The sequence below is a fragment of the Scomber scombrus genome, chromosome 12 (assembly GCF_963691925.1).
Source record: "Scomber scombrus chromosome 12, fScoSco1.1, whole genome shotgun sequence".
Classification (NCBI taxonomy): Eukaryota; Metazoa; Chordata; class Actinopteri; order Scombriformes; family Scombridae; genus Scomber; species Scomber scombrus.
Genome location: NC_084981.1, coordinates 2,771,063 through 2,796,012, shown reverse-complemented (window position 1 = coordinate 2,796,012; position 24,950 = coordinate 2,771,063). Strand labels below are relative to the sequence as shown.

The following is a 24,950-nucleotide window of genomic DNA, read 5'->3' as shown; positions in this document are numbered from 1 at the left end:
GTATCTGTGAGTGTGATATCAAGTGGTGATAAATGAACGATACAGAGCCTGAAATGGGTCGTTATTTCTCACCGTTTTGGTTGGATGACTGCTGTGTGAGGCTGGAAATGTGGACTTAATGCCCCCTAACTTGACCGTTAGCTCACACAGATTGGTATGCAGAAATATACAGCGATGAGAGGAGCGGAGAACGCACACACACACGTCTTCATAGCTACCCATTCAACGTTCACTACCTGTACGTTTCAGATACATGTTGTGGCATTCCATCCCTCTCATGATAACAGCCCTATCATCCATGAACAGTGGCGTCATAAATAGCATTAATGTATCGCTATCTTTAACAAGTCCTTTCCATCTTATCAGTGTGTTACAATAGGCTTTTCCTTCAAAGCACAGGCAGAGGCTCTGTGCGCTGTGATAAAACAGCCCCGGCAAAATAAAACATGAGCTCCATTATAGTAAAAAAAAACAAGGGAGATAAAAAAAAAAAAAAAAAGAAAAAAAATCCTGAGCAATGTCAAGGTCATTTTCCTGCTGGGTGAGAAAACAAATTGGAGGAAAGATTGTGGGATCCTCCCTGCACTAACTGGATGAGCAGCCTCTGACTATTAGTGTGTGTGTGTGTGTGTGTGTGTGTGTGTGTGTGTGTGTGTGTGTGTGTGTGTGTGTGTGCACGTTCACCACCTCTGGATGAGTCAGGAAATGATCTCTCAGAGCATCAGAGCGTGCTCTCTGCTTTTTAATAGCCGTTTTAAAACTCAGAGCACACAAAGTGAAGTTGTTCCAACACTCAGTACTAAAGTGAAGTTGTTCAGAGTCAAAATGGCTTCCTCACTGACACAGGAAGTTGTAGGGTTGTAGCTAATGCTGCAGTTTCATCACATTGTTCAGAACGGAAGTACAAGCAGCCAAACAGGAGACTCTGCTCACATCATTTATCCACGTTGGAATTCAATTTGGGATTTTCTGACAGCTATGATACTTCCCACTAGCAAAAAGAGCTAGTATCAACAAAATGGCTGCTACAGTAAGGTGACCAGATTTCTGAAATGAAAATCTGGGACATTTTCAATGCGGCGGTGAAAAATCATTAAATATTATCATAAATAAATATCGTAAATATCATCAAGATGTAATTAATAATAATTACCAAGTCAAAACGTATGAGTATATTAATATTATACATGACTCAGGGCATCAGCTAATCAGACGGTCTGCATTTATAACTACTACAGCCATTGGTTACCCACACAGCCCGACACAAAATACAGCAGTTAGCCTAACACACACAACTATCAACCATTGATTTATTATTAATTCATTTATTATTTTTAACAGTCTCATGTCCCTATGCCTACAGGAAAATCATATGTTACCAAAGCAGTCTTCCACCTCCCCCTCTTCCAAAACAGAGCCACATACAATGTCATCACCTGGTACTCTCATGCTAACGTTAACGTTACAGCGTCACTAATGACAGATATGAAAACATTGTCATAATGTTAACGTCCACTGACTTTTATAACGTTACGTTAGGTCTTCAGTTCAGATAAACAACTAACTTTAACGTTACATCACTTCACACAGACACACAAAGCCAAGTCTACTGCCAATTCACACAAAATAAATAAGTTCATACACAACATACCATTTTAACCGCTGGTCTTCTTTTCTTTCCTTTTTCCCGCCTCTAGATTGTTGTTGTTGACGCTGCTGCGTCTGGTCGTACGTCCTGATAACGTCTGTACGTCATACGACGTCTTCTCTGGCGATGCGTTTAATGGCTACCGTAATAACTGGTGTTTGAGTCTGCGCGCATTTTTCCCCTATACAGTGTCAAAATCAGGGACAGCTTTGACCGGGGACAGGTCACCCAAAACGGGGACTGTCCCCGGAAATCGGGGACGTCTGGTCACCCTATGCTACAGTCCAACATTACAGGCAATTCTTTTGAAAAACAATCTGATACCAATTTTAATTCAGTTCATTAAAATGAGTTTAACATTGTTTAGAAGGAGTTTCATTTGTTAACTGCTACAAATTTACCAGAATAAAACTAACAACATTTATTGTCATTATAAATTAATCTGTCAATTATTTTCTCGGTTTGGTCTTTCTACTTTTTTGTGGAACAACAATATGAGACAAAAAATGATTGTTTCAAGCTAAGTACATTTGTCTGGAGGGGAACTTTAAAGAAACCAGGAAATAGTAGCATTAGAGAAGCTGGAACCAGAGAATTTGGACATTTTTTTACTTAAAAAACAACTCATAAAGGATTAATTACCAAAATAGTTGGCACCTGATGGATTATTTGACTAATCCTCACAGCTCTGAAGAGTTATAATATTAACTCAGAGGTAGCAGATGGACCTGTAGTGTGTTCATAGCTGGATGTTTACGTTCTTAGACATCATAGAACTATACGATCCAGCTTCAGATTGAACAAAAACAGTACATTTGTGTGAACTGTAAACCTGGTGCAACACTTGACACCAAGGAAACACTGACATCAGCTCTAAGCTCCTCCTATCATGAATTGAGATTATTCTGACACGTATGCATTTCTTCATTTGAATGATTAAGAAGCAAACATTTAAAATGCCATATGTTTTATTGTTTGATGCCTTACAGTCATTGTTAAGCTCCAATGTGGACAGACGGGTATAAAAACATGATTATGAAGTGAGTCCTCTTCAGTTGTACTCTTTAATATTACACATGGCTGCAGACTGCAGATGTATAGTCTGTCTGTCTCTTGTTAGACTGCACTGCTCAGGAGACTTCAGAGATGGAGAAAGGGGGCATGTCTGTGAGGATGGTCGCTGTGATTATTCACGCAGCTTCCCACTCAGTTCCTGCAGCTCAGTGATGACTTGCTCCAGCGTAGAGACTCCATCCTGCAGCTCAGCATGGACTTGACCCGTGGCCACATCAGTGTGCATTTGCTGGAAGAAAGTAACACGGAGGAAAAGATAAAAATGATGCAGTGCAGCACCATCATTATTATTTTACTCAATAGCTCTGTTGAACTACATTATAGTGTGCTATAAACCATTTATTAAATATTTACATTCTACTAGGGAGACACTTTAAGTGGTATAAGCTAATCTTAAGGTTTATGTTGGTAGTATTACTATGTTAAAAAAATAATGTGACATCTTTACATTCAGGTTGGCCAGAGTATTCTAATACTGTCTGCTGTGTTTTATTATGGAACAAATTATTTAAGTACTGTGAATTGAGATTTACAGTAATAACAGCATTTAGAACTCTTACCAAAGAATGCATTATAGAGCCAATGTTTTAATTCCTGACTGTGAATGAAACAGCAGGATTCAGCCCTGAATGACCCGGGTCCCTTCAAGCTGGTAAATCTTCATGTCGACAATTTGGACTGCTGGATTTGGAACATGTTCAGACCGACAACCTGAATGATGTAGCGATCTGGCAAAGCTTTTGTGTCCACCTGCATGGTGACATCACCAGCTGGACTCCATACATGAGCTCCTGCTGCTGATACATATACCTGCTTGTTGTGCCTTTACTGCAGGAAGATAAAGAGTCAGGGAGCTTTTATAGTGGAGCTGTGATACTTCAATTGATGCCACTGTAATATAACTGAGAGGCAGCTGACATCTATAACCTGCTGCCACCAGCACTTTGCTTCATTTTCCAGTAAATATTTGGCTCAAAGCGAAAAAAAACAACCAGTCAAGCGTATGGTCTTATTGCACAACAGACTTCTTTGTTAATGAACCAGAAGATGTTCACATTACAAAAATGACCATGTGTTTGTCTGGCATGCCACACACATAGTTTTTTTTTTACCAATACCAAATACTGAGCTGGACAAAGTGAAGTATTAGTATTATATGAGCATGTGTCACTCTCAGTTTGGTGGAACAGTGCTCATATAACAGAGTGTATTATTTCATTTGAGAGTTTCTGAAAATGTCAAAGCTGATTTGAACTACAAAATAAATCTGTCAGCTTTGTGTAGACTTATATTAATAATATGACAGGACGCAAGAAAGTATCGATAAAACTCAGCAATGTCTTGATGGTGCGTGTTCTACTATCAGCTGTGAGTAATGAAGAGCAGTGATGTCATAGAGAGAGGGGGAGCAGTGGACTGTTTGTTGGTGGATTTGTACCTTTGCTCTGGTGACCAGACTCCTGAGGCTGAGGCGGGTGGAGGAGAGCATCTGAAGAGCTTCTGCTGGATTACTCTTCTTCTTACTGCAGCTGATGGTCACTGAAAGACAGAGAGACATTCAATCTTATTAGATCAGCTGCTTTCCTGTCTGTTGTTTTTCCAGTATAATATAACACTGTCAAAAGGACTGCATAGGCTCTGCATAATGGACACTTTTACATCTAATATGTTAGTACATTTTCATGAGTTAAACATCTTTCCATCCTCTAGGTAGGATGTTTGTGGACCCTGAGTATAAAGGCTGAAAGAAACAGACTGCACACGTGTACAAACAAACAAACAAAAAACATTTATATTGTCTAAATCTAAATGTAGTATTTTAAAACTTGACATTTCCAGCTAAAAGCAAAATAAAAAAGATGTGGCTGATGAGAGACACCTATGTGTCTGATGCCTTGACAGCTTCAGGTGATCTTGCTACATTTGCTTTTATGAAGGAAGAAGACAAGAAGAAACATGAACTAACTTTATAATGTTCCCAACAAAACTAAAACAAATTCATTAAATGAAAAGGTTTAGTTGCAGCTTTTAAATTCAGACTGCATTACAAACAAAGTACGTGGGGTACCACCTAAAGTACTACATCTAAATAGACAGCATGTATCAGTACAGCTGCAACTACTACTACTTTCATTATCTATTAGTCAAGTCATTTCTACATGACAGCAGCTGCTCTGAGGTCAGAATATTGACAATGTCACCCCTCCTCCATCTGATTGTTTCACAGGTCGGCTAAATCTTCCACTTTCACACTTGGAAAGAAAACTAGCTGTTTCCTGTCTCCTCGTTCTGTCTGTCTCCTTCCTGGCAGTGCAGCCTGTCCCTGCCTCAGCGCTGACTGTAAAGGTCAATCTGCAGTGATTTATGAAGGCACTTCCCTCCTGCTCTGCTTTATCTGTCCTTTGCTTTCTTTTCTTTGGAGTCTTGTCATCTGTGTGGCTGCAGCACCCACTCCCATGGTAAGGGTCAGTGGAGCTGAGTGGAATGTGTAACCAAGGGTAGAGGTTATACTAAAACACTCATCTCTGTGCACTGGGGATCCACTGTGGCATATAGACATAATACATAATACTAATACTGAAACTAAAGGCAGACAGTTGATATTATTTTATCTAAAAATAAAATGATCAACTGTCATGCCACAAAAATTCTTTAAAGACTTTTATGCTTGTCAGATCAGCCACAGGAGAAACTGCCCTGAAACCTACATCACAGTAATCATTGAACATTTCTATACCCAATATTCTAGCCTTTGAAGGATAACATGATATTAACCCTCTCATGTGCAGACGCAAACCAACAATTAAAGTGTGTGTCCAAAAACTGCTCCACTGTTGACCAAAAACTATTAAAAGACTACTCCAGCAACTTCACATTGGACTCCTATAACATGGTTTGACTCACAGTTTTAGTTGAAGCAGTCCTAATTCAACTTTCAGCAGCGAGGTTATCTTTCAGCAGCGAGGTTAACTTTCAGCAGCGAGGTTATCTTTCAGCAGCGAGGTTAACTTTCAGCAGCGAGGTTATCTTTCAGCAGCGAGGTTAACTTTCAGCAGCCAGGTTAACTTTCAGCAGCTAAACTAACTTTCAGCAGCGAGGTTAACTTTCAGCAGCTAGGTTAACTTTCCGCAGCCAGGTTAACTTTCAGCAGCTAAGCTAACTTTCAGCAGCTAAGCTAACTTTCAGCAGCCAGGTTAACTTTCAGCAGCTAAACTAACTTTCAGCAGCGAGGTTAACTTTCAGCAGCTGGGTTATCTTTCAGCAGCGAGGTTAACTTTCAGCAGCTAAGCTAACTTTCAGCAGCCAGGTTAACTTTCAGCAGCTAAACTAACTTTCAGCAGCGAGGTTAACTTTCAGCAGCTAGGTTATCTTTCAGCAGCGAGGTTAACTTTCAGCAGCTAAGCTAACTTTCAGCAGCGAGGATAACTTTCAGCAGCGAGGTTAACTTTCAGCAGCGAGGTTAACTTTCAGCAGCTAAGCTAACTTTCAGCAGCGAGGTTAACTTTCAGCAGCTAGGTTAACTTTCAGCAGCTAAGCTAACTTTCAGCAGCGAGGTTAACTTTCAGCAGCGAGGTTAACTTTCAGCAGCGAGGTTATCTTTCAGCAGCTAGGTTAACTTTCAGCAGCTAAGCTTACTTTCAGCAGCGAGGTTAACTTTCAGCAGCTAAGCTAACTTTCAGCAGCGACGTTAACTTTCAGCAGCTTGACTTGTCGGGTCATTGTTTTAGGATTTGGTTTACTACACCACAATGAAAAATCTGTGAATCTTATCACATTAAAAAATATTGCCGCAGAGAGGTTTATTATTTCTGTAAAAAAAGTAACATAACATTTTTAGAGAAAACAAAACTAGATGCTAGCTGTGAAAATTGCTACAGCTAATCTCAGCTAAAGAAACATTTACTTTATTTTATCAGTAAATGAATAGTGTCACCATGTGGAACAAAAACTAAACATGTTAACGAATCATGCTATCAGATAACTAGCCTGGCTTAGCAAAGCAGCACTAACTCTGCTTCTATTTACAGTGTAATTCATATCATTCAGTGTAATCGTTTCCTTTAAATTATATACAATCCATTTAATTGCAGATTTATTGTATAATTTCACTATAAATGCATTGAAGCACACAGATATTTTTAATTAACGAGCAATAAGTAATCATTTTAATCAATTCATAAACAGACTAGTTGAAATGGACAAGAGGGCATCGGGAATACATTTTCACTGCATTTTTCTCTCTTGTTTACTGAAGACTGTTGGAGGGCACAGTGCAGTGTCTACATATTTTGGTGTTATGTATAGTCTACACACAGTATGAGAGGAAGAAGGTGGAGGTAGCAGGTCATCTGACACACAGAGCAAACATATTAGCACCTGGCCACATTGCTATTCTGTTCATGGGAGCTGCTTGCCACTTCTCTAATGTTTAATTCAGAGCTGTGTGTCTTGCTGTAATGAAAACATCTGGGGATTGTGGAGATTAACAACTAGACTGGAATCAAAGATACATCTCTCCCATTCTCCTCCTCCATCCATCCTTTACCCTCCTCTGCCCCTCTGAGAAGCCTGGACTGATTGTTTGGTTAGAGGTTACATAGCCAGAGGTAGAGGAGTCAAGTGGCCTTTATTAACAAGGATGTTTGAACACCCATCTATCATGGGTGCAGGAGATGCAGCTGCCAATGCAGAGGCACCCAGGGGTGACGCAACCTACAGCCTGATGGAGTGGTGATCCCTCATAATGATTCCTGCTTCTTTTGATATGGTTTTAAGTTGAATTGATTATATAAACTATGAGAGCTGCCTGGATGTTGAGCAAAGTGTTGGTTAAAGAGGATAATGGTGTTTGGAGAGACGCCAAGGGTCAACAAATCAATTAGGACCGATGGAACAAAGCACTGGACTGGTGGAGGGACCAAGTCTGGGACCAGATCACTTGTGTTTTTGCAATATGGGAATAATGGTTCTCAGAAATGTGGAAGACTAGTTCCAGGTCCCACTTTGAGTGAAGAGTTCAATGGTACTTGGAGGAAGACAAAGATACAGAAACATGGGTTCATTGGGGGGCAAGGGAAATAGTGTGTTATGTAAGGTCCTTCATACAGTTCATTATACACGTGTAAAACGAAAAAGAATTGATCCAACTGAAGTAGGTGTTGGAGGTGTAATAGGACAGAAGGTAGTCTCCATGTTTTGTGGGACTGATTTGTGATAAATGATTGAACAATATGGAAGACTGTTTGGAGATGTGTATCCCAGAGTGCAGTAGGCTAAGTTTATTGTGTGATTTCTTTAATCTAACTCTATTGAATCAAATAAATGCAAAAACATTACATATGTATGGGTCTTAGCGAATGGCTGGATGGATTTATGACTTGAAGTAGTGAAGGACTGTCATTACACTATTTGCAGTATACCAACACTACCTCGAAACAACACAAGGGATGGTCACAAACACATTAAGGAGGCTAGAATTTCCACAAATTAACCTTGACAAGGGACACCTGTGCATTGAAAACCATTTCAGGTGACAACCTCATGAAACTAGTTGAGAGAATCCTAAGACTGTGCAAAGCTGTTATCAAGTCAAATACTGGTTACTTGAGGAATCTAAAATATGAAACATACTTTTGTGTGTTTAACACTTTTTTGTTAAATACATAATTACGAATGTGTTATTTTATTGTTTTGATGTCTTCTGTATTGCGGTAAAAAGTAAAAAATAAAATAGACAGAAATAAAGAAAATCCCTTGACAGGTACTGCATATATTAAGAGAACAAAAAGACATGTTATTGCTCAACTCTCAGCAAACACTCAGTTTAATTTTTAAGTAGATGTAATATTATTGTAAATGAGATTTGTGATCTTGTTTTTGTATTTAAATATGTGTAAAGGTGTCTGTGTAAAGGTGGACGGTTTTCTCACCATTGCCCATATTGATGGCTCTTGTGATGGCCTCCTTGAAGAGAGCAGGTTCCTTCTCCCAGCCTCCAGCCTGAACCTCACAGCGATGGGCCTTAGACAGGAACTGCAATGCCTGAAAACCACACAGGAACACAAACAATCTATCAAATGACATAAGTCAAGTCTTTGAGGCCACATGAGATACAGCATGTTTGCTGGTTGTCAGAGCACAGTGTGATTGTTGGGAGTGCGTAGCAGCGATGGGGAGAATGTTAAAAACATGCTGGAGAAGTGCTGCTTTCGGCACCAACCTTTTCGTTATCCTCTGGGTTGGAGCTGTGGCCATCGCCATACAGCAGAGCGTACTGCCGCCAAATCTCAGCGTCACTGCTGTGGCGGGAAGTGACCCGACCCAGGAGCTCCTTCAGTTTGGACTCGGCAGAATTCGCCTGCCCACCATGACTGTCTGTCAGGTTTTCCACAACTGCCTTGACCAGAATCTGTAGAATCTGCCAGAGAGAAAAATAAATGATACTTCAATGGAAGATTTATGTTGAAGTAAAAATTCCCGATGCCTCAACTTGTAGGGGTGATGTAATGGGTTGAATTCTCTGCAGCATGCGATCCCATAAATTACTGTTTATTAAATAGCAGGATGCCAAATCCACCAATGGAGGAGAGGCAGGAAGGAAAGTAACTGGGTTTATGGGTGATGTGGTTTTAATTTTACAAACACTTGTGCTTGTAATTACATTGGCATGAGACGGCAAATTATCACCACCATGGTCTCACTGGTTTATAGTAATTATGCCAATGGACCACAATTATCTACCAATGCTTCACAGATGATGACAGAGCAAGTCAACACAGAACATGCACTGCTGACATGAGTTCAGACTGTTTAGCATCTAATACTTGTGGTTACATTTGGCTCACTGATATCAAAGCTGGTGTTCTGGATCAGTGATTAATGATAAGAGACCTGCTTTCTTTTCGCAATAGTTTTTGGGAATTTATAATTGCCTTCCAGGAATGTATGTGTTTTATTAATTTAATTTTTTCTCATAAAACAAGCCCCCAGGTTATACATAACAGTTTGGCTATTTTCCATTGTGGTGAATATCTGTGCTGAATTGTATCGAGTTCATTAAACAATGAATTTGTAGTCTATACAGTAATAGTTCATATATATATTTATATATAGTTCCTTCTTTCCTTTTCTTTTTAATTTATGTTTGTGTGAACATAAAATCATCTGCTTGATACCGACAGGATGAATCTGGATGGGCAAAGAGCAGCATTTGCCCCTCATTACCATTACAGAGGTGCACTTAACATCCAGCTGTGAATGTGTTTATGTGTGATCAGTAAAATAAAGCCTGGTTCCCAACAAATTCAGATAAAAAAATGTGAGTCTTTTTCTTTATTGTCACACAATACTAAACTGCTGAAGTACCTATTGATGAAGTTGGGGGACTTGCCAACAGTCCTCATTGAAGGGTTGGGTTAGATATTTTCACTTCTATACCCTATTTTCACCTGGTACTAACATGTGCTTCTGGATACATTGTCTGGATAACGAAATCTGATCCATGAGCCTTCGCATTGTCACCTGGCATTAATAAGCTCTTTTGATATCTTGATTCCTCCTGCTCTGTTATTAGATATCTATATACCAATTAGCAAGGCGGGGCTGGTGGCTTTCTCAACAAACAAGTTGCATCCAAGGTCTTTATAATCAACAGAGTTGCGTGAGCTTTCAAATTGTTTGGTGGATGTTCTTTCTGAAATGTTGTCACGCTGTACAGAGTGCATTTACAACATCACAATGTGAGCTCGACCACTTCCAAATATGGAACCGGTGGCATTTCCATCACAATATGTTCTACGTACATTTGCACATTGCGTGAACATGAATTTATCCTCCACATATAGATTTCATGTTAATACAAGGTGTAAATGGGCTCAAGCTCTAAAACACGGGATCTTCCTATATTGTAGCATTTTTCATTAGACCTTCCCTTCTGGTTAAACACCCACATCTTTCAAATCCACATCCCAACTTTATGAGCTCAAATCGAGATAACCCCAATGACATCAGGTTAGAATAAATGCTACAGCTGGTACAGACCAAGTAAGCTGGATTTGATGTGTGCACAATGTGTTTTTTTGATACCAGAAAAGTTAAAATCCCACACAATCTGGCTTTAAGATTTAGGTTTATATATATATATATATATATATGTTACGAATTTAAACATACAAAGCATGTTTGGTATTTCACTTTTTGTTTTAAGAAGATTATCGGCCTCCTGAGTGGAATTCCGATAAGCTCTGCTATCTTTAAGTTCTGTGCCTCCCACCAGTCACTAATGAACCATCTGTCAGGCTTCTTCTGAGTGCAACTGGGAGGCCTTTCACTGCAGTGACAATTAAGATAAATCAACTGGAAGGCTACGGAGCAGACGTCACGTCAGACACCCTCCACATCTGTTCACAGCTCAACACACACGCTGCAGGAAACTTGAGGCTCCTCAGTGACACATCAGAGCATATATTCTCTAAGCAGAGGAGGCCAAAGATCAACACATGGGTTGATCTCATCATGTGGGTACGATGTGAGTGTCTCTGATGTCCATTTGATGTGACATTTCCTGAGATGAAAATGACATTAAAATCCATTAACAGGACTTGGTTTGATGTATCCTCCTATAATGTCAATCACCGTGGTGAAAAGTGACATATTAAGGTGGAAACTGCATGGATGACTTCTGAATCCAGTGTGTGAAATTAACTTGAAAAGTAATAACGTGTCTGTTGAGGAAAAAAAGAGAATAACACGAATGACAGGCCAGACATTTCCTTCTGAAGCGTATTTGAAGTTTACTTTTAGATCACAACAATGGAAATAGAAGAAAAACTCACTTTTTTCTCTCTCGGGGGATTCAGTTCAGTCTATTGTGCCTGTATGCACATGAAGGTGTGTGTGTGTGTGTGTGTGACTGTAAGATTCTTGTGTTCCCAATAAACCCCATGAGGCACAAAGCTCAGTCATGTGACCCCTCAGCTCCTTTGAAATCTATCAGCCAGTCAAAGCACTTCTGTCACCAGCCCTCTACACATTCCCTAAGAGAGGAATTCATGGTGGTCCCGACACTATCTCTCCACCCCTCACACTCTGTCTGTGCTAAAAACAACCACAGCCAAGAAAAAATAGGAAACATAATAAGGCAGAAAAGTAGCCTGATAATTGACTGTAGTGCTTTTACAAATGTGACTGTGATCTGATTATACAGTTAAAGGAGACATAACACTGACTGTCACCTCACTGTTCATGCAAAACAGATGGATGCTGGTATAAATAGAAGAGTAAAAATGGAATATGAAGTCATTTGAAGTAAAAAAAGAAAGACTTTCATGTGATGTTTTGACAGGTTTGTTTTTTTTTTAACTGAGGAGAGGCGAGGGAATGGTGGTACATTTGGTCATTTTATGTAAAAATACATGTCGCTTTTCTTTCCTTTGGTGCAAACTATCAAACACCAGTCAGGCTGGTATAAAGGAACAGACATGTATATCTCTTAATATGGAGAATTATGTCCAGCGACTATTGTAAAAGCTTTTATGAAAGCAAAAGTCTGTGTGATATATTCTATTAAATTAAAATGACTGTAACCTATCTGTACAATAACAATATCAACTCAGGTATATTATCACTCAATACCAATTATTACTGTTGGACATAATGTCACAAGTTTTTTATTATATTTTTTTACTACTATTGTTGTTTTTTTTATTGCTTTTGTACCTATTATGTATTATTCTTTATTCTTTTTAATTGATGCTCTTCTATTTTACTGTCCACTTTGCTGCTGTAATAATGATGATGTCCCCATCGTTGGACTAATAAAGGAATATCGTATCTTGTCTATTGGTCCAATGTAAAAGATCACCGTCACCGTACCAATCTTATTGCTTCAGTTTCAGGTTTTTGCAACACAAGCTGCTAAAAAATGTTTAAGGTGATATGAGTACTCTAACACTGACTCTATGAAGGACAGAATGATCCCTGTCCACTTCATATGTAATTAGGGAGAGCACAAATGAAAAGATGTGGGAAAATGAGCAGAAAAGAAGGATTATGGTTTGTCTTTGAGTGATCACAAAGACGTTGGGCTCGTCATAAGTTTGCCTTGAGATGCATTCTTTGGTCCAAAGCAAAATATTCTAAGATTATTGGGTATATTGCCATATACTGCAATTTACTAGAAATACCCTGATACCCTGACAGTGAATTTTGAATGATGTGAGGATTTAAATGACTCTCTGACTTTGATTTAGCACCATCATCTGGTCAACAGTTCCCCTTAAAAATTAAAACATCTCTTCTCCAGGCCTCCATGTTTTATCCACTAAATGTTTCCAGCCATCTCGCCTTCAGCTGAATGTCTTAGGTCTAATAAACATTATAATCATCCTCTTCTTCAAAAATGCTACAGTATCTACAGAATAGAATTACTCTTAGTCAATGCAAATACTTCTCAGAAGAATATGGATGACCATAAATACAGAAAATAACATTATAATCACCTTTTAACCAAATTCTGTAGCAAATAATCTTTCATCTTAATTCTGCGTTCTTTCAACCAAATCATTCATCTTTCACATTTTTCAAACTACCAAAATAACATTTTCAACTGTCCTCAAGCATTCTTTTTATCTGAGCTCAAAATGAATCCAGTTGACTATAAAAATGTTTTCCACTCTTATTCCTCCTTTAACTCTCATTTGCATTTTATATTAATAAGTGAGTGACAGCCTTTGTGTTGTATGAAATGGCTCCTCTGATGTGTTTCTAAGGATTTCTAGTTGTGTTGTGACACTGTGTGTAAGCTCTGCATTTATAATGTCCACCTGGAATCAGTGTGATTACAGTTTGGACAGATTTTCTTCCTTTTTTTTTTTAGTGGGAAATATTCTGAAGAAGATGTGTGATGTGTTTTAATATTGAAGAACTTGCACTGAAGCTCCCGCTGGTCCTCACCTCTCTGTGTGTGCCTTTTCAAAGCAGGAAATAGTTACAACATTGTCCCCTGAACAACACTTTTTCTCTTTTTTTTTTTTCTCTCCAGTAACATCCTGTTCTGGCTTCTAGCTTTACCATCAGGTCTCATGTACACAGGAAATGGACAGATTGTTTGACCTTCCACTTCAGACACAACATGAGCTTCCCTATAGTGTTCAAATCAAAACAACATGTCAAGTCAGATAATTGTCATTGAATTATTATAATCTAATATGAAGCTTAGCATAACATTTGGTGAGTGCTTTCATGCTCGATGGGGGATTGTAATGACTGAGTGGTCATTCCTCTGGACTGTTCTCAGGATGCTTACGTGTCATATGTTATAACTGGCTTTGCTCTAATGTGATCAAGACAGAGATTCACTTGAAAGCTCGGAAAAAGCTAATAAGTTGAGACTTTTTGCTGCATGCATGTTTTCCAAGGTCAGGAATGAGCTCAAGTAAAAATATTTTCTATCTGGCTATCCAGGAGTTTATCTGAGTTATTAGTTGGACGACGTGTTGTTGTCTCGCCACCAAGATATGCAATCTTAGTGGAGAGAGACTGTCCCATCCACCCTCTCATAATGACTAAAAGACTTTGATGTAATTGTAAGCCGTCAATAATTTATGTGTATGAGGATGTCAGTGATATTACATTGTAAATGCATTAACCCTCCTGTTGTCCTAAGGTCAATTTTGACCCGCAATGACAACAGGTGTTAACTCAAAAATGAGGTATGGTTTCATTTAAATGCGGCCTATTGACCATCATTTCCAAAAAATGTGTAAGACGTGAGGTAATAAGTTGGAACGAAGTTGGCTAAAAAGGTCCAACACAGAATTGGATGATAATTTATAAATGATGCTTTATAAACAGTCGAACCAGACGGGGTCATGGTCGACAGAAAGACAACAGGAGGGCTAATGTTGTAAGAGATAATAAAAAAAAATATACTTGGAGCGTGCTGCTGACCTTTTAAACTTGTGTGCTTTTATATGTCGCAACCTAATTGATGAGACTTATCGTTAACAAGACCAGCATTAATGACCATGCTGGGAAATTGCCTAAAACAAGGCAGATACAAGTAGCAAAAATATTGCACCAATTTCCATAAAAAATGTAAGGTTGTTTGGTTATTCGGCCAAAGAATGCAGCCTGTCATTTTGAGGCAGAATGATTTCGGCTTTTCCCACAGGGCCCAAAGCTGTCTTCTTTCAACTTAACAGCTCAAAACTACAAGACCAAAATGATCACAAGTCTGAAGCAGAGAATTAATAATGAAAATGATACCAATGGCTGTTTGGGTTTGTTTATTCAAAGCTGGTGGTTAATTTTCTAGTTAGAATGCTTTGGTGGGTGTGCAATTACTGAGACGTGATTAAGAGAGAGGCTTTTCCTTCAGTTGTTATAAATTATTCTGCATATGGGACCACAATAAAGAACATTAATTAGCACTACAGGGAAGAATAAACAGTAGGTTTGTCTTTTGACAAGAATGCACCTGCTGGGTGTATCATGTGACTGGAGAACAAATCACCTATTCTGTCTATTGAAAGCTGTCAGGCATTTTAAACAGCATTCATCAGTGTTTTGCTGCTAAAGACAAGACTTTTCTTCTTTACCTCTGTGTCACCCTGACATGATAATGTGATGTGTTGCGAGTGGTCAGTGTTGACAGCAGCACTCTCCATTTCTAAATCCACTTTCATATGTTTTCAATCATTTGTTTTAAGTTTGTCCTAAAACATGGCAAAAAGGTACCAGCACTTTCATATTCACAGAAAATCAACACATCAGTTTACTTAACTCATGATAAATTACTTTAATCTACAATGTAGCAGACATGAGCTGAAATACCTTTAATATGTAAATTTCAAGTCAATTTTCTGTAACAATGTCCAGCTTCCAAAGAGTCAACTTAGTTTCACACTGAGAGGAGAATATAGCTTTCTTATTATCTCTTTTTTTCACAAACCCTGAAATGTGAAACCCTGAATCTGAAAAAAACTAAATGTACTAAATTTTAAATACTATTATTCTGAAACACAAAGCCTTGGTTAAACATTTACTGTAAAGAAAAAAAGGGAAAAAAAGTACTTTAAGGTTTTGTTCATTTCAACTGCTAAATCTTGGAGCAAAAGAAATAAAGTTTGGTTCAATAGAATGACGCGTGTTCATCATAGACTGTATATAAAATGGACGTAACATCCGTGACGTCACCCATTGGTTTGTGGACTGCTGCTCGGAGGCCAATAGTTTCGGATCTGGGCAGCGCCATCTTGAAAATTTCAGGTGCATGCCGGGAAAAATAAAAACACGGATTCTACTTATATGGGCATCAGGAGGAGCATGAGGCGCCCTCCTGAACCTGTGAACCAATCAACCTGTCAATCACGACGTAGCCACGCCCTAATGCATACCCTGCTTTATCGTCACATATAAAATCAGGGAGGCCAAAATTTCACAAATGAACATCATACTGCATTGAAGAAGGCTTTAAACTAGCGATTGAGACCATAAACACATTTTGAAAACGTTTACTGAGGTTAGAAATTAAGTGAGAAGTTGGTGAATTCTCCATTGACTTGTATAGAGACGGAAGTCTTTTTGACACCAAAACGGTCGCCCCCTGGTGGCCTTTTGATAGAATGCAGTTTTAAATTACTTCCGCATTTCAGAGGACCGGAACTCCCCCGCCTGGTGTGGACGTAGCATAGTAGCAGGTTGTTTGGAGGAGGCTAATAACGGTATTGAAAAGACCCTCCTTAACCAGCTTCCGTGATAAATGACTGAACATTGCTGCCAGCTGAGATTACATCATACATGTAGGATTTAGGATGTGTCAGAATTTGTATTCTTTGTGTGTGTGCGCATGTGCATATACGAACATGACCCAAAGGGATGGGCATTCAAGGTTTGTGCTGAAATGATATCACATTCATACCTGCAGTTGGCCAATTCTCCATTGACTTGTATAGAGACGGAAGTCCTTTTGACACCAAAACGGTCGCCCCCTGGTGGCCATTTGATAGAATGCAGTTTTAAGTTACCTCCGCGTAGGCCTCATTTCAGAGGACCGGAACTCCCCGCCTGGTGTTCATTTATTGTTCAGTTAGTGAGAGAGCTAGCTCTCCTAGCTAGTTGTGTGGCTAACTATCAGTTAACCTGTTCCTTAGAAAACTAGCTTGACTTATAAAGCTAGCTTGCTGACTGTTGGCAAGCTAGCTTTCTAAGTCAAGCTAGTTTTCTAAGGAACAGGTTAACTGATAGTTAGCCACACAACTAGCTAGGAGAGCTACTCTGACTGACTAGCGCTAGCTTGTGATTGGCTGACTATTGTGTTAGCAGCTGGCTAGTGCGTAAGCGGTTACAAGAAAAAGCTAATGTGGAAGTAAGTTATCTGCAGTCAGTAAAATAAAGCTGTGTGTGTCTAAATATCAATTTATTTTTTTGAATTTGTGAAGGGGATGTAAGATAATGTGGAGATTCTTTAACAAGCAATTTAACCTTTGCTTAACTTCCCTGTAAAAACCAAAAACCATAGTAATTCCATTACTATTTGACCCTGTACATCATGGCTTCTTAAAGTCTGGACCGAAAGGCGAGTCCATCTACCCTCATGCTATGAATGTAATGCATTATGAAGTAATGAAGCGTTTTCTATTTGGAAATAAATGTTCTATTGATCAATACATGTCTAGTAACATTAAATATAAAAGCTGTGCCTTAATTAAGGAGCTAAATCTTATAACTTTGACGAACCTTGCTATACATTATCTTTATATGATCTGGTGGGCAGTGAAAAACAGACCCAGGTGCATTTTACTTTTACTTTTTTTTAAATTTCATTTGTAAATTTTAATACTGTACAATGTGGGAAATAAGTATTAAACGTGATTAAACATTCCACCCTCAACCAACACGCACAAGAGATTCTTGCAAGATTTCTGACCAGGGAGTCAGAAGGTTAGTGAGAAGAGTATCTCAAGAGCTAAGAACCATTCAGAGAGAGCTCCAGAAAGACTTGGAGGTAGCAGGTACAACAGATGCAGAGAAAACAATAAGCAATGCACTCCACCACCATGGCCTCTATGCACGCTCACCCTGCAAGACTCCATTACTGAGGAAAAGGCAAGTTGAAGCTCCTTTAAAGCAACATTTAGACAAGCCTATGAAATACTGGAAGAATGTAGTCTGGTCAGACAAGACCAGAATTGAACTTTTTGGTTGTCATACTACACACCGTGTTAGGAGGAGAAATGGCACTGCACATCACATCACATCACATCACAGCATCTTGAAGCTGTCATTACAAACAAAGGATTTTCCACTAAGCATTAAATACATTTCAGTTAGCGTGTTCAGACTTTAATGTTTTGATTTCTTTATGTGTGTGGATTTTTTGAGTTAATACCAAAATCTGGTAAAAATTTCATGTGAATATTCTCACTGGAAATATGTTAACTGAAAAAAATATCGTTGAGTTCAATACTTATTTCCCCCACTGTAACGGAACACTGTCTTCAATCTTTTCGCTTTCCTGCCCTTTTCTAGGATTATTTCACAGTAGTGACAAGAAGTAAAGTGTAATCAAATCAATCAGCTGCTGTTAGATTTAAGAAAAAACAGCAGATTTGGGTCATGACATCCTTTTTGAGAGTCACAGCTATAAAGCACAATAATTCCTTACAACACATACTGTCAGAGAGTGAAGTATAGTGTCACCTAACAAGACATTAAGTGCAATCCTTCACCTGGATGTCCTTGTAGTTTTCCCTGAGGTCCATCAGACGATGATAGGCCTTGATGGCTTCGGCAAAGTCCCCGATGTCAGTGCTCACGGCGATGAAGTTCTCCCAGATCTGCCAGTGTTCGTAGTTACACTTCAGGGCTTCTTGCAGGGTGAGGAAGGCTTTGTCTCTGCCAAGATGAGACAGACAGAAACAAAAGTTATCAGTGAATGAGCACACGAAAACAAGAGATCTAATGTGTCAAATCCACTAACAGTATCTATAGTAATATTTACTTCAACATTTGGTGAAAGGGATGATGCAACGCTTCTGCTGAATTGACGGTTGTGCTAACCAGGTATTAATAGAAGCTTTTCCTGCTTTACTTTTCAATTTCAGGCCTGAAAGCACATGAGTCTGAACAAAGGCCCAGAGACACTCAGGATTCACTGGATATCTCAGTACTGTGAGAGTCTGCTCTGCTAGGAACAAACACCGCTCTGTACACCATCACATCTTCCTATAGACCAGACATAAAGAGATCAGACTTTGTCCCATACATACATCTTAATTGTCCAATCATGTCAATCAACGAATCACAGCCGTGCAGACATGGACTAGAGGTTCATTTCAGTGTTCATAAATTTAATAGTGGTGGTTTGAGTCATAAACTCAGGATCCCAACTTTACTGCTAGTGTCACATCAGGTCAAATTTGGTTCCATGATCTTGTAAACTAATGGAGTGATTTGCTTTGGATATTTCTTGGTTCATGGTTGATACGTGGTCTTCCTCCCAGTGCACATAAACTAACACAACTTCACCCAGATTATTTTCAATGCAGACGACATTCTCCAGGATAACACTTGTACTCACTTCTTGCGGAGGCGAATGTAGGCTGTGGAGAGATTGCTCCATGCTTCTGCATTCTGAAATAAGGAGGAGGGGAAAAAAGGGAAATAGTTAGTATGGAAGAGATGTAGAGAACAATAATAATAACTTATGGAAGAAAGGCAGAGAAAACACACAATTATGTATAGAGGCTGTCAAAGGGTGTCCATTCTGCTGCATTGTGGGTGTTTGGTTCCGTGGTCTAAAGTCCATGTGTGTGCGTATGTGGGAGTGTGTGAGACTTTCAGGGATACAAACCAGGCTTAAGACCGGCTGACTGGGGACAGCTTGTGCAATTGGTAAAACTGAATTTTGGATCAGTGGTTAAGGTTAGGGTAAGTCTCCAGGAAATGAATGTAAGTCTATGTAAATACCCCAAAAGTGACTTAAGTAAACCTGTGTTTGTGTGTGTGTGTGTGTGTGTGTGTGTGTGTGTGTGTGTATGTGTGTGCATGTACACTACCAGGTGTTTTAAAGTGAGAGATTGATGGGATGTCATTTTCTCAGTGCACTCACTGCTTTTTTACTTTTCCACGTTGTGATGAAGCTGGTGAAACTTTGATCTCTCTGTGTGTGTGTGTGTGTGTGTGTACTTACGTCTGGCTCCAGTCCCACACACCTCTGGAACGCTTTGGCAGCTCCCTCATAGCCCTGCAGGGCAAAGTAGGCACAACCAAGGGAAAACCACACTCCAAGCTGCACACAGACACACAGACACATTTCAATTAATTCATTTCAATTAATTGTTAGTGTAACCTGGAATACCTTTTATTCAGTGTATAGCAGGTCAACTGAGTCAAGCCTATCAAGTAATTATAAGTGAATATTTAAATATTAATTTACAATGACTAATTAAGATTGCATTAAATAAATATTGATCTAGTTATTTCCAGGAAAGCTCAGAGGGAATCATGAGGAATGTATAAATCTGTAAAATAAAGCTTTGTAAGTATGTGGTAAATCAAAGAAGTGGGTGAAGAGGTGACATTTTGACCTAATGATGCTATATAAAGATCAGGGATCACTACATTTATCACATCTGAAGGCAACATGAGTGTCAAGACAACCCATGTGATAGTTATGGAGATATTTCACTCAAAACAGACAAGTGCCAATTAGCTGGTGGTGTTAGATGATGAGTCATGGGGGTCACCACAGTCACTAGGGTACAAAAGGGTACATCATGTAGGAATTATGTACAATACGCTGTGTAAGACCATCTAATGACAGTACACATCAGAGGAGACACAGTGTTGGGTTAAAATCAGTTCAAATAAGTTCAGTTCCAGGTCCTCACATCTCAAATTGTGGCACAAAGATCTTCACCAGTCCTTATATTCTGACAGTTTAAAAAAAACAAGATCCATACTCTTTCTACAAAGAACCCCACTACATTATAAACACCACCTTTATCTGCCGTTCCATAAATCAAATGAATCCTAACCCCTAATGCTGCCCGTGGTTTGCTTGTACCTGCATGGTGTTGATTTTGAGCGACTGCTCAAAGCAGTCGACACACTCCTGGAACTCCTTTTTGCGGAGGTGCAGCAGGGCTTTAGAGCGCATGGCTCTGGCGCTGCGTCGACCTGACAGCTCCCACGCCCGGTCATAGTACTGATGCTCCCTCAAGATGTCTCCCAGCAGGCAGTACATACTGGGCGTCTCCTTCTTCTCCAGTTCCCTGCGGACGATGTCTTCAGCCTGAGCAGGGGATGGAGAGGATGGAGGATGGAGAGGAGGAGGAGGACACGGTTATTGTAAGGGGAAAGAAAAGTTAGGAAAGAATTGTGGGATGAAGGGGAACGATGTTAAGAATTGTAGGACAATGTTGGAGGTGTAAGCAGTAACACTAAACAAAGTGAAAGAGGAGTTTTTCCTTGTCGCTGTCGCCAAGTGCTGCTCATGTGGGAATGTTGGGTCTCTTTAAATTAAATTAAAGAGTACAGTCTGGACCTGCTCTATGTGTAAAGTGCCTTTAGATGACTTTTGTTGTGATTTGGTAATATATAAATAAAGTTTGACTGATTGACTGATTGATTGATGGATGGATGGATTGATTGAAACAGATGGTAAGTACAGGAAGAACACGGCCAAAAAAAAAAAATAATGAATAGAGTAATGAGTAGAAAACGAGGTGTAAAAACACAACAGATAAGGTTTGGTAACAGAGGTTGACCAAAAAACCAAAAAACAGAAAAATGAAGGCAGGGATTATATTACAAGTGGCGTGACTATCAAATCACCTGTGGACACTTGCACTCGTTGCACTCACTCTGCCAATACATGCTTTGGATTGGTCTTGGATGAGCTGGGGCTCACACTGTTGTGGAGGGGGGGAATAATGAGCAGATTGTTTTCTCTCTCCAAATCCCTGTATCTTGATTTAGATTGTGAAGTGAGCCAGTCTAACCACTGCAAGGCTGCGGGCCTCTGAGGCCTGACAGAGCCTTCGTTTCACTGCATTCCTTTGTTGAATCCTACTGTCAGGGGGCTGACTGTGGGCCAAGATCCTACCCCGCCTGGAAACTAGAAACCCCATCATTCTTATCTAAACTGCACGTCTCTGAACAGGTTGTACCAGATACAGCATTCTGCAATTACAGATAATATGAATCTCTGATTACATCTTGCACACTGAACATAATTGACCAGACAATGTCACGTTCTCGCTGACGTGACTTTGATGTAAAAATCACGGCAACAAACACAACTTTAAGGCCAGTCACTTTGTATATGAAAATCAAACTACCGTTCATGATAAAAAAAATGTGGTGTATATGTATATGTGGTATGCATATATGTATTTTCAATGTAAGTTCATAATGTTTAAATCTTAGTGTCGGCTGTATGCTGCTGTGTTGTGTTCAGGCTCTGGCTTTTTATCCAGTGATGCATTTCATTAGTGATCGAATCTGTCTTATGTGAACTCTTTTTCTGATTACTCTGAATAAGTCTAAAGCAAAAGGAATGCTACTGCACAGTTTCCCTGCTAAGAAACATTATTCAGAAAACAAAAGACACTGCACAAACATAAAGAAACAAAGAGGTGTGCTGCTAACATAAAGAGTAAACTACAGCCACAGAGTATCTTTTTCCCAAATCAATCACAAACGAGCCGCAAAAGTGCATCCAATGTACTTGTAAAAACAAAGAAATCTATTGGCATAACAACTCTGAACAGCTTGTCGTGGATATTCTAACCACGACCACGTGTTGTAGCCATTGTGCAAGCGTTAAGTGCTACAGCTGCATCCACTGGACACAGAAACCATAGCAGACAAAGAGCAGTAAGTCTAGTCCAGAAAAAAGGAGCAGTGTTGGACAGAGACCAAATCACTCCAGACAAATGGATTGCCTTGTTATTTTGGACCTCAGTGACTACATAACATGGACTATTGGCTTGGACTACCACAGCACATGGTTTAAGACAAGAAGGGAGCAGGAGACTTTTATTATTAGCCAAAAGCACCTGGATAGGAGTCCCACTGATGGCTCTGGACAGACAGGAGGGGTTAGACATTCAGGTCAGAGACCAGCCTCTACACACACACGTTGTCTGCACACATGTAGAGCATGTGAGCAACATGTTTAGTGATCTATAAGAACACTGCATACTGTATTCTCTGATCTGTGTTTGCAGGTCCTATATTGCATGGGACCAATGCTGAATAGATGCATTCTTATTGGACATATGAATGTTTATAAATATGGATAGTTCCAGTTTGCGTAATGGAGACTTCAATAAAATGGTAAAAAATAAAATGGTTATAACCAGTGACCAATCACAAACAATTGTTGGTAACAGACATGAGACAATAGATATCTCAAAGATACTCTCTCATTTACAGGTTCACATATATCAAGCATGTCCAAACTATTCCATAAAAGCTCATGTGGCTGCAGGTTTTCATTCCAACCGAGTTCGACTCATTTAATCGACCGATCGTTGGAATCGTGTGCTCGATCGGTTGGAACAAAAACCTTCAGACACACGGCCCTTTATGGAATAGCTTGGACATGCTTGATATACATCTACATATTTAGTTTGGTTTAAACTGTACAATCAGTTTCCTGTTCTTAGCTAGGAGTGGAACCTGCTTTGATCTTTCTGCTGCTGTAGCTTGTCCATTTCAAGGTCCGCTGAATTGTGCATTTAGAGACGTTCTGCATAGCACTGTTGTAACACATTTGGTTAATTTGAGTTACAGTGGCCTTCCAGACAGCTTGAGCCAGTCTTGCATTCTCCTTCTCTTCTGTCATCAATACACATCATCTTTTGTTTGTTTTTAATAGTTTGTACATTTCTGATGTTGCAGCTGAATCTTTATACTGTTATGCATCAAATTGCTGCCACATTATTGGCGGTTGAGATATTCACTTTAACATGCAAGAGTGCTAGTGTAATAACTGGTGTAAATAATTTTAAGATTTTGGTATTGTGATTCTAAAACACCACAAAGGTCTACTTAATAAATCCCCTGTGGATGATAGTTTTTGTACCGTTTCTGTAGTTGTACTGGTTTTGTGTAAATGCTTTCGCACCGCTGAACAAATGATTTTTTTCCCGTCATGAATAATTAAGTTTAACTTGAACTTGAAAACCTTTCCCAAATTTCCTCCTTCATACCTCACAGCACTCGAATTGAATTCAACTAGCGAGCCGAAAAACTGTTTTTTTGTGTGCTGTTTTTAATGCTGATGTAGGAAAGAAAATCTACAGGAGTGATACACACAGAATTAAAATCACTGAATCGAGTATGCAAAATTAAAGTCACCCCATCTTTCCTACAGATATACGACATTTATCTGGTGGGGGGGGCTTTAGTGAGCATTTATCTGACTCACCTGCTCTCTATGACAAACAATGTGGATGAGGCCAGACATTCATTAACCCTCAGAGCCTCGCCAAAATGATCATGGAAATATTATGCTGAAGCTTTTTGTGAATTAATTTGCTTGCTGATTTTTATTTGGATGCAACAGTTAACAGGTTATTTTGATGGGAGAGAGAGAGTTGGAGACAGCTGAGAGAAGCGGGAGAGACAGAAGCCTCTAGTTACGGATTATAATGACCAACACGCTCCAGCCGTTTCCTGAATTTGTTTTGCCTGTCTGTGTTTTTTGGTGCCAAGCGCAGCACAGGTGTGAGGAAAAGAACAAACAGGTGTCTGGGGGTTATTCAGATGAAGCAGTGCTGGTGGTGTGCTTAGAATACATGTCTCAAAACTACGTCTGTCTCTATAGCAATGTCACTCGGCTGGCACTTCAGTGATTTTATCAACAGGAGAAAAACTAAATTCTTTCAGCAAATGCAAATAAATAACAGAATAATGACTTTGGCGTTATACAAATTAAGATCGATTGATTGATTGACTAAAATATAAATACCCAGCCGATAGATGTGTTTAAGCCAGCACAGAAAATAAAGTTTAATGTGGTTAAATCAGTCAAATATTCTGTATGGACTAATAAATGAATACGACTGATTCTGAAAGTATATGTTGTCTACAGCTGCTTTATACTGTATGAAAAGTTTCTCCTTCAGGTCATTGAATCTCTGCAGCATCTGAAGGCACCAGAATACATGTCAATGAATCTGCAGCCTCTATACACTTCAGAACAGTCAGTTAG

At 39.3% G+C, this 24,950-nt stretch overlaps 1 protein-coding gene across 1 annotated transcript in view; it reads right to left on the bottom strand.

Annotated features, from left to right (window-relative positions):
* Positions 1-2,604: 2,604 nt before the first annotated feature.
* The window catches only part of ttc27 (tetratricopeptide repeat domain 27), a 91,531-nt gene continuing 69,185 nt past the window's right edge, over positions 2,605-24,950 (bottom strand). Inside the window, exons 13-20 of the mRNA XM_062429849.1 lie at positions 20,793-21,020; positions 19,917-20,015; positions 19,305-19,357; positions 18,454-18,619; positions 8,943-9,140; positions 8,653-8,764; positions 4,161-4,261; positions 2,605-2,951 (exon numbers count right to left, since the gene is read on the bottom strand). Of these exons, the coding sequence (XP_062285833.1) occupies positions 2,835-2,951; positions 4,161-4,261; positions 8,653-8,764; positions 8,943-9,140; positions 18,454-18,619; positions 19,305-19,357; positions 19,917-20,015; positions 20,793-21,020 (1,074 nt within the window). The 3' untranslated portion in view covers positions 2,605-2,834. The remainder of the gene's footprint in view (positions 2,952-4,160; positions 4,262-8,652; positions 8,765-8,942; positions 9,141-18,453; positions 18,620-19,304; positions 19,358-19,916; positions 20,016-20,792; positions 21,021-24,950) is intronic.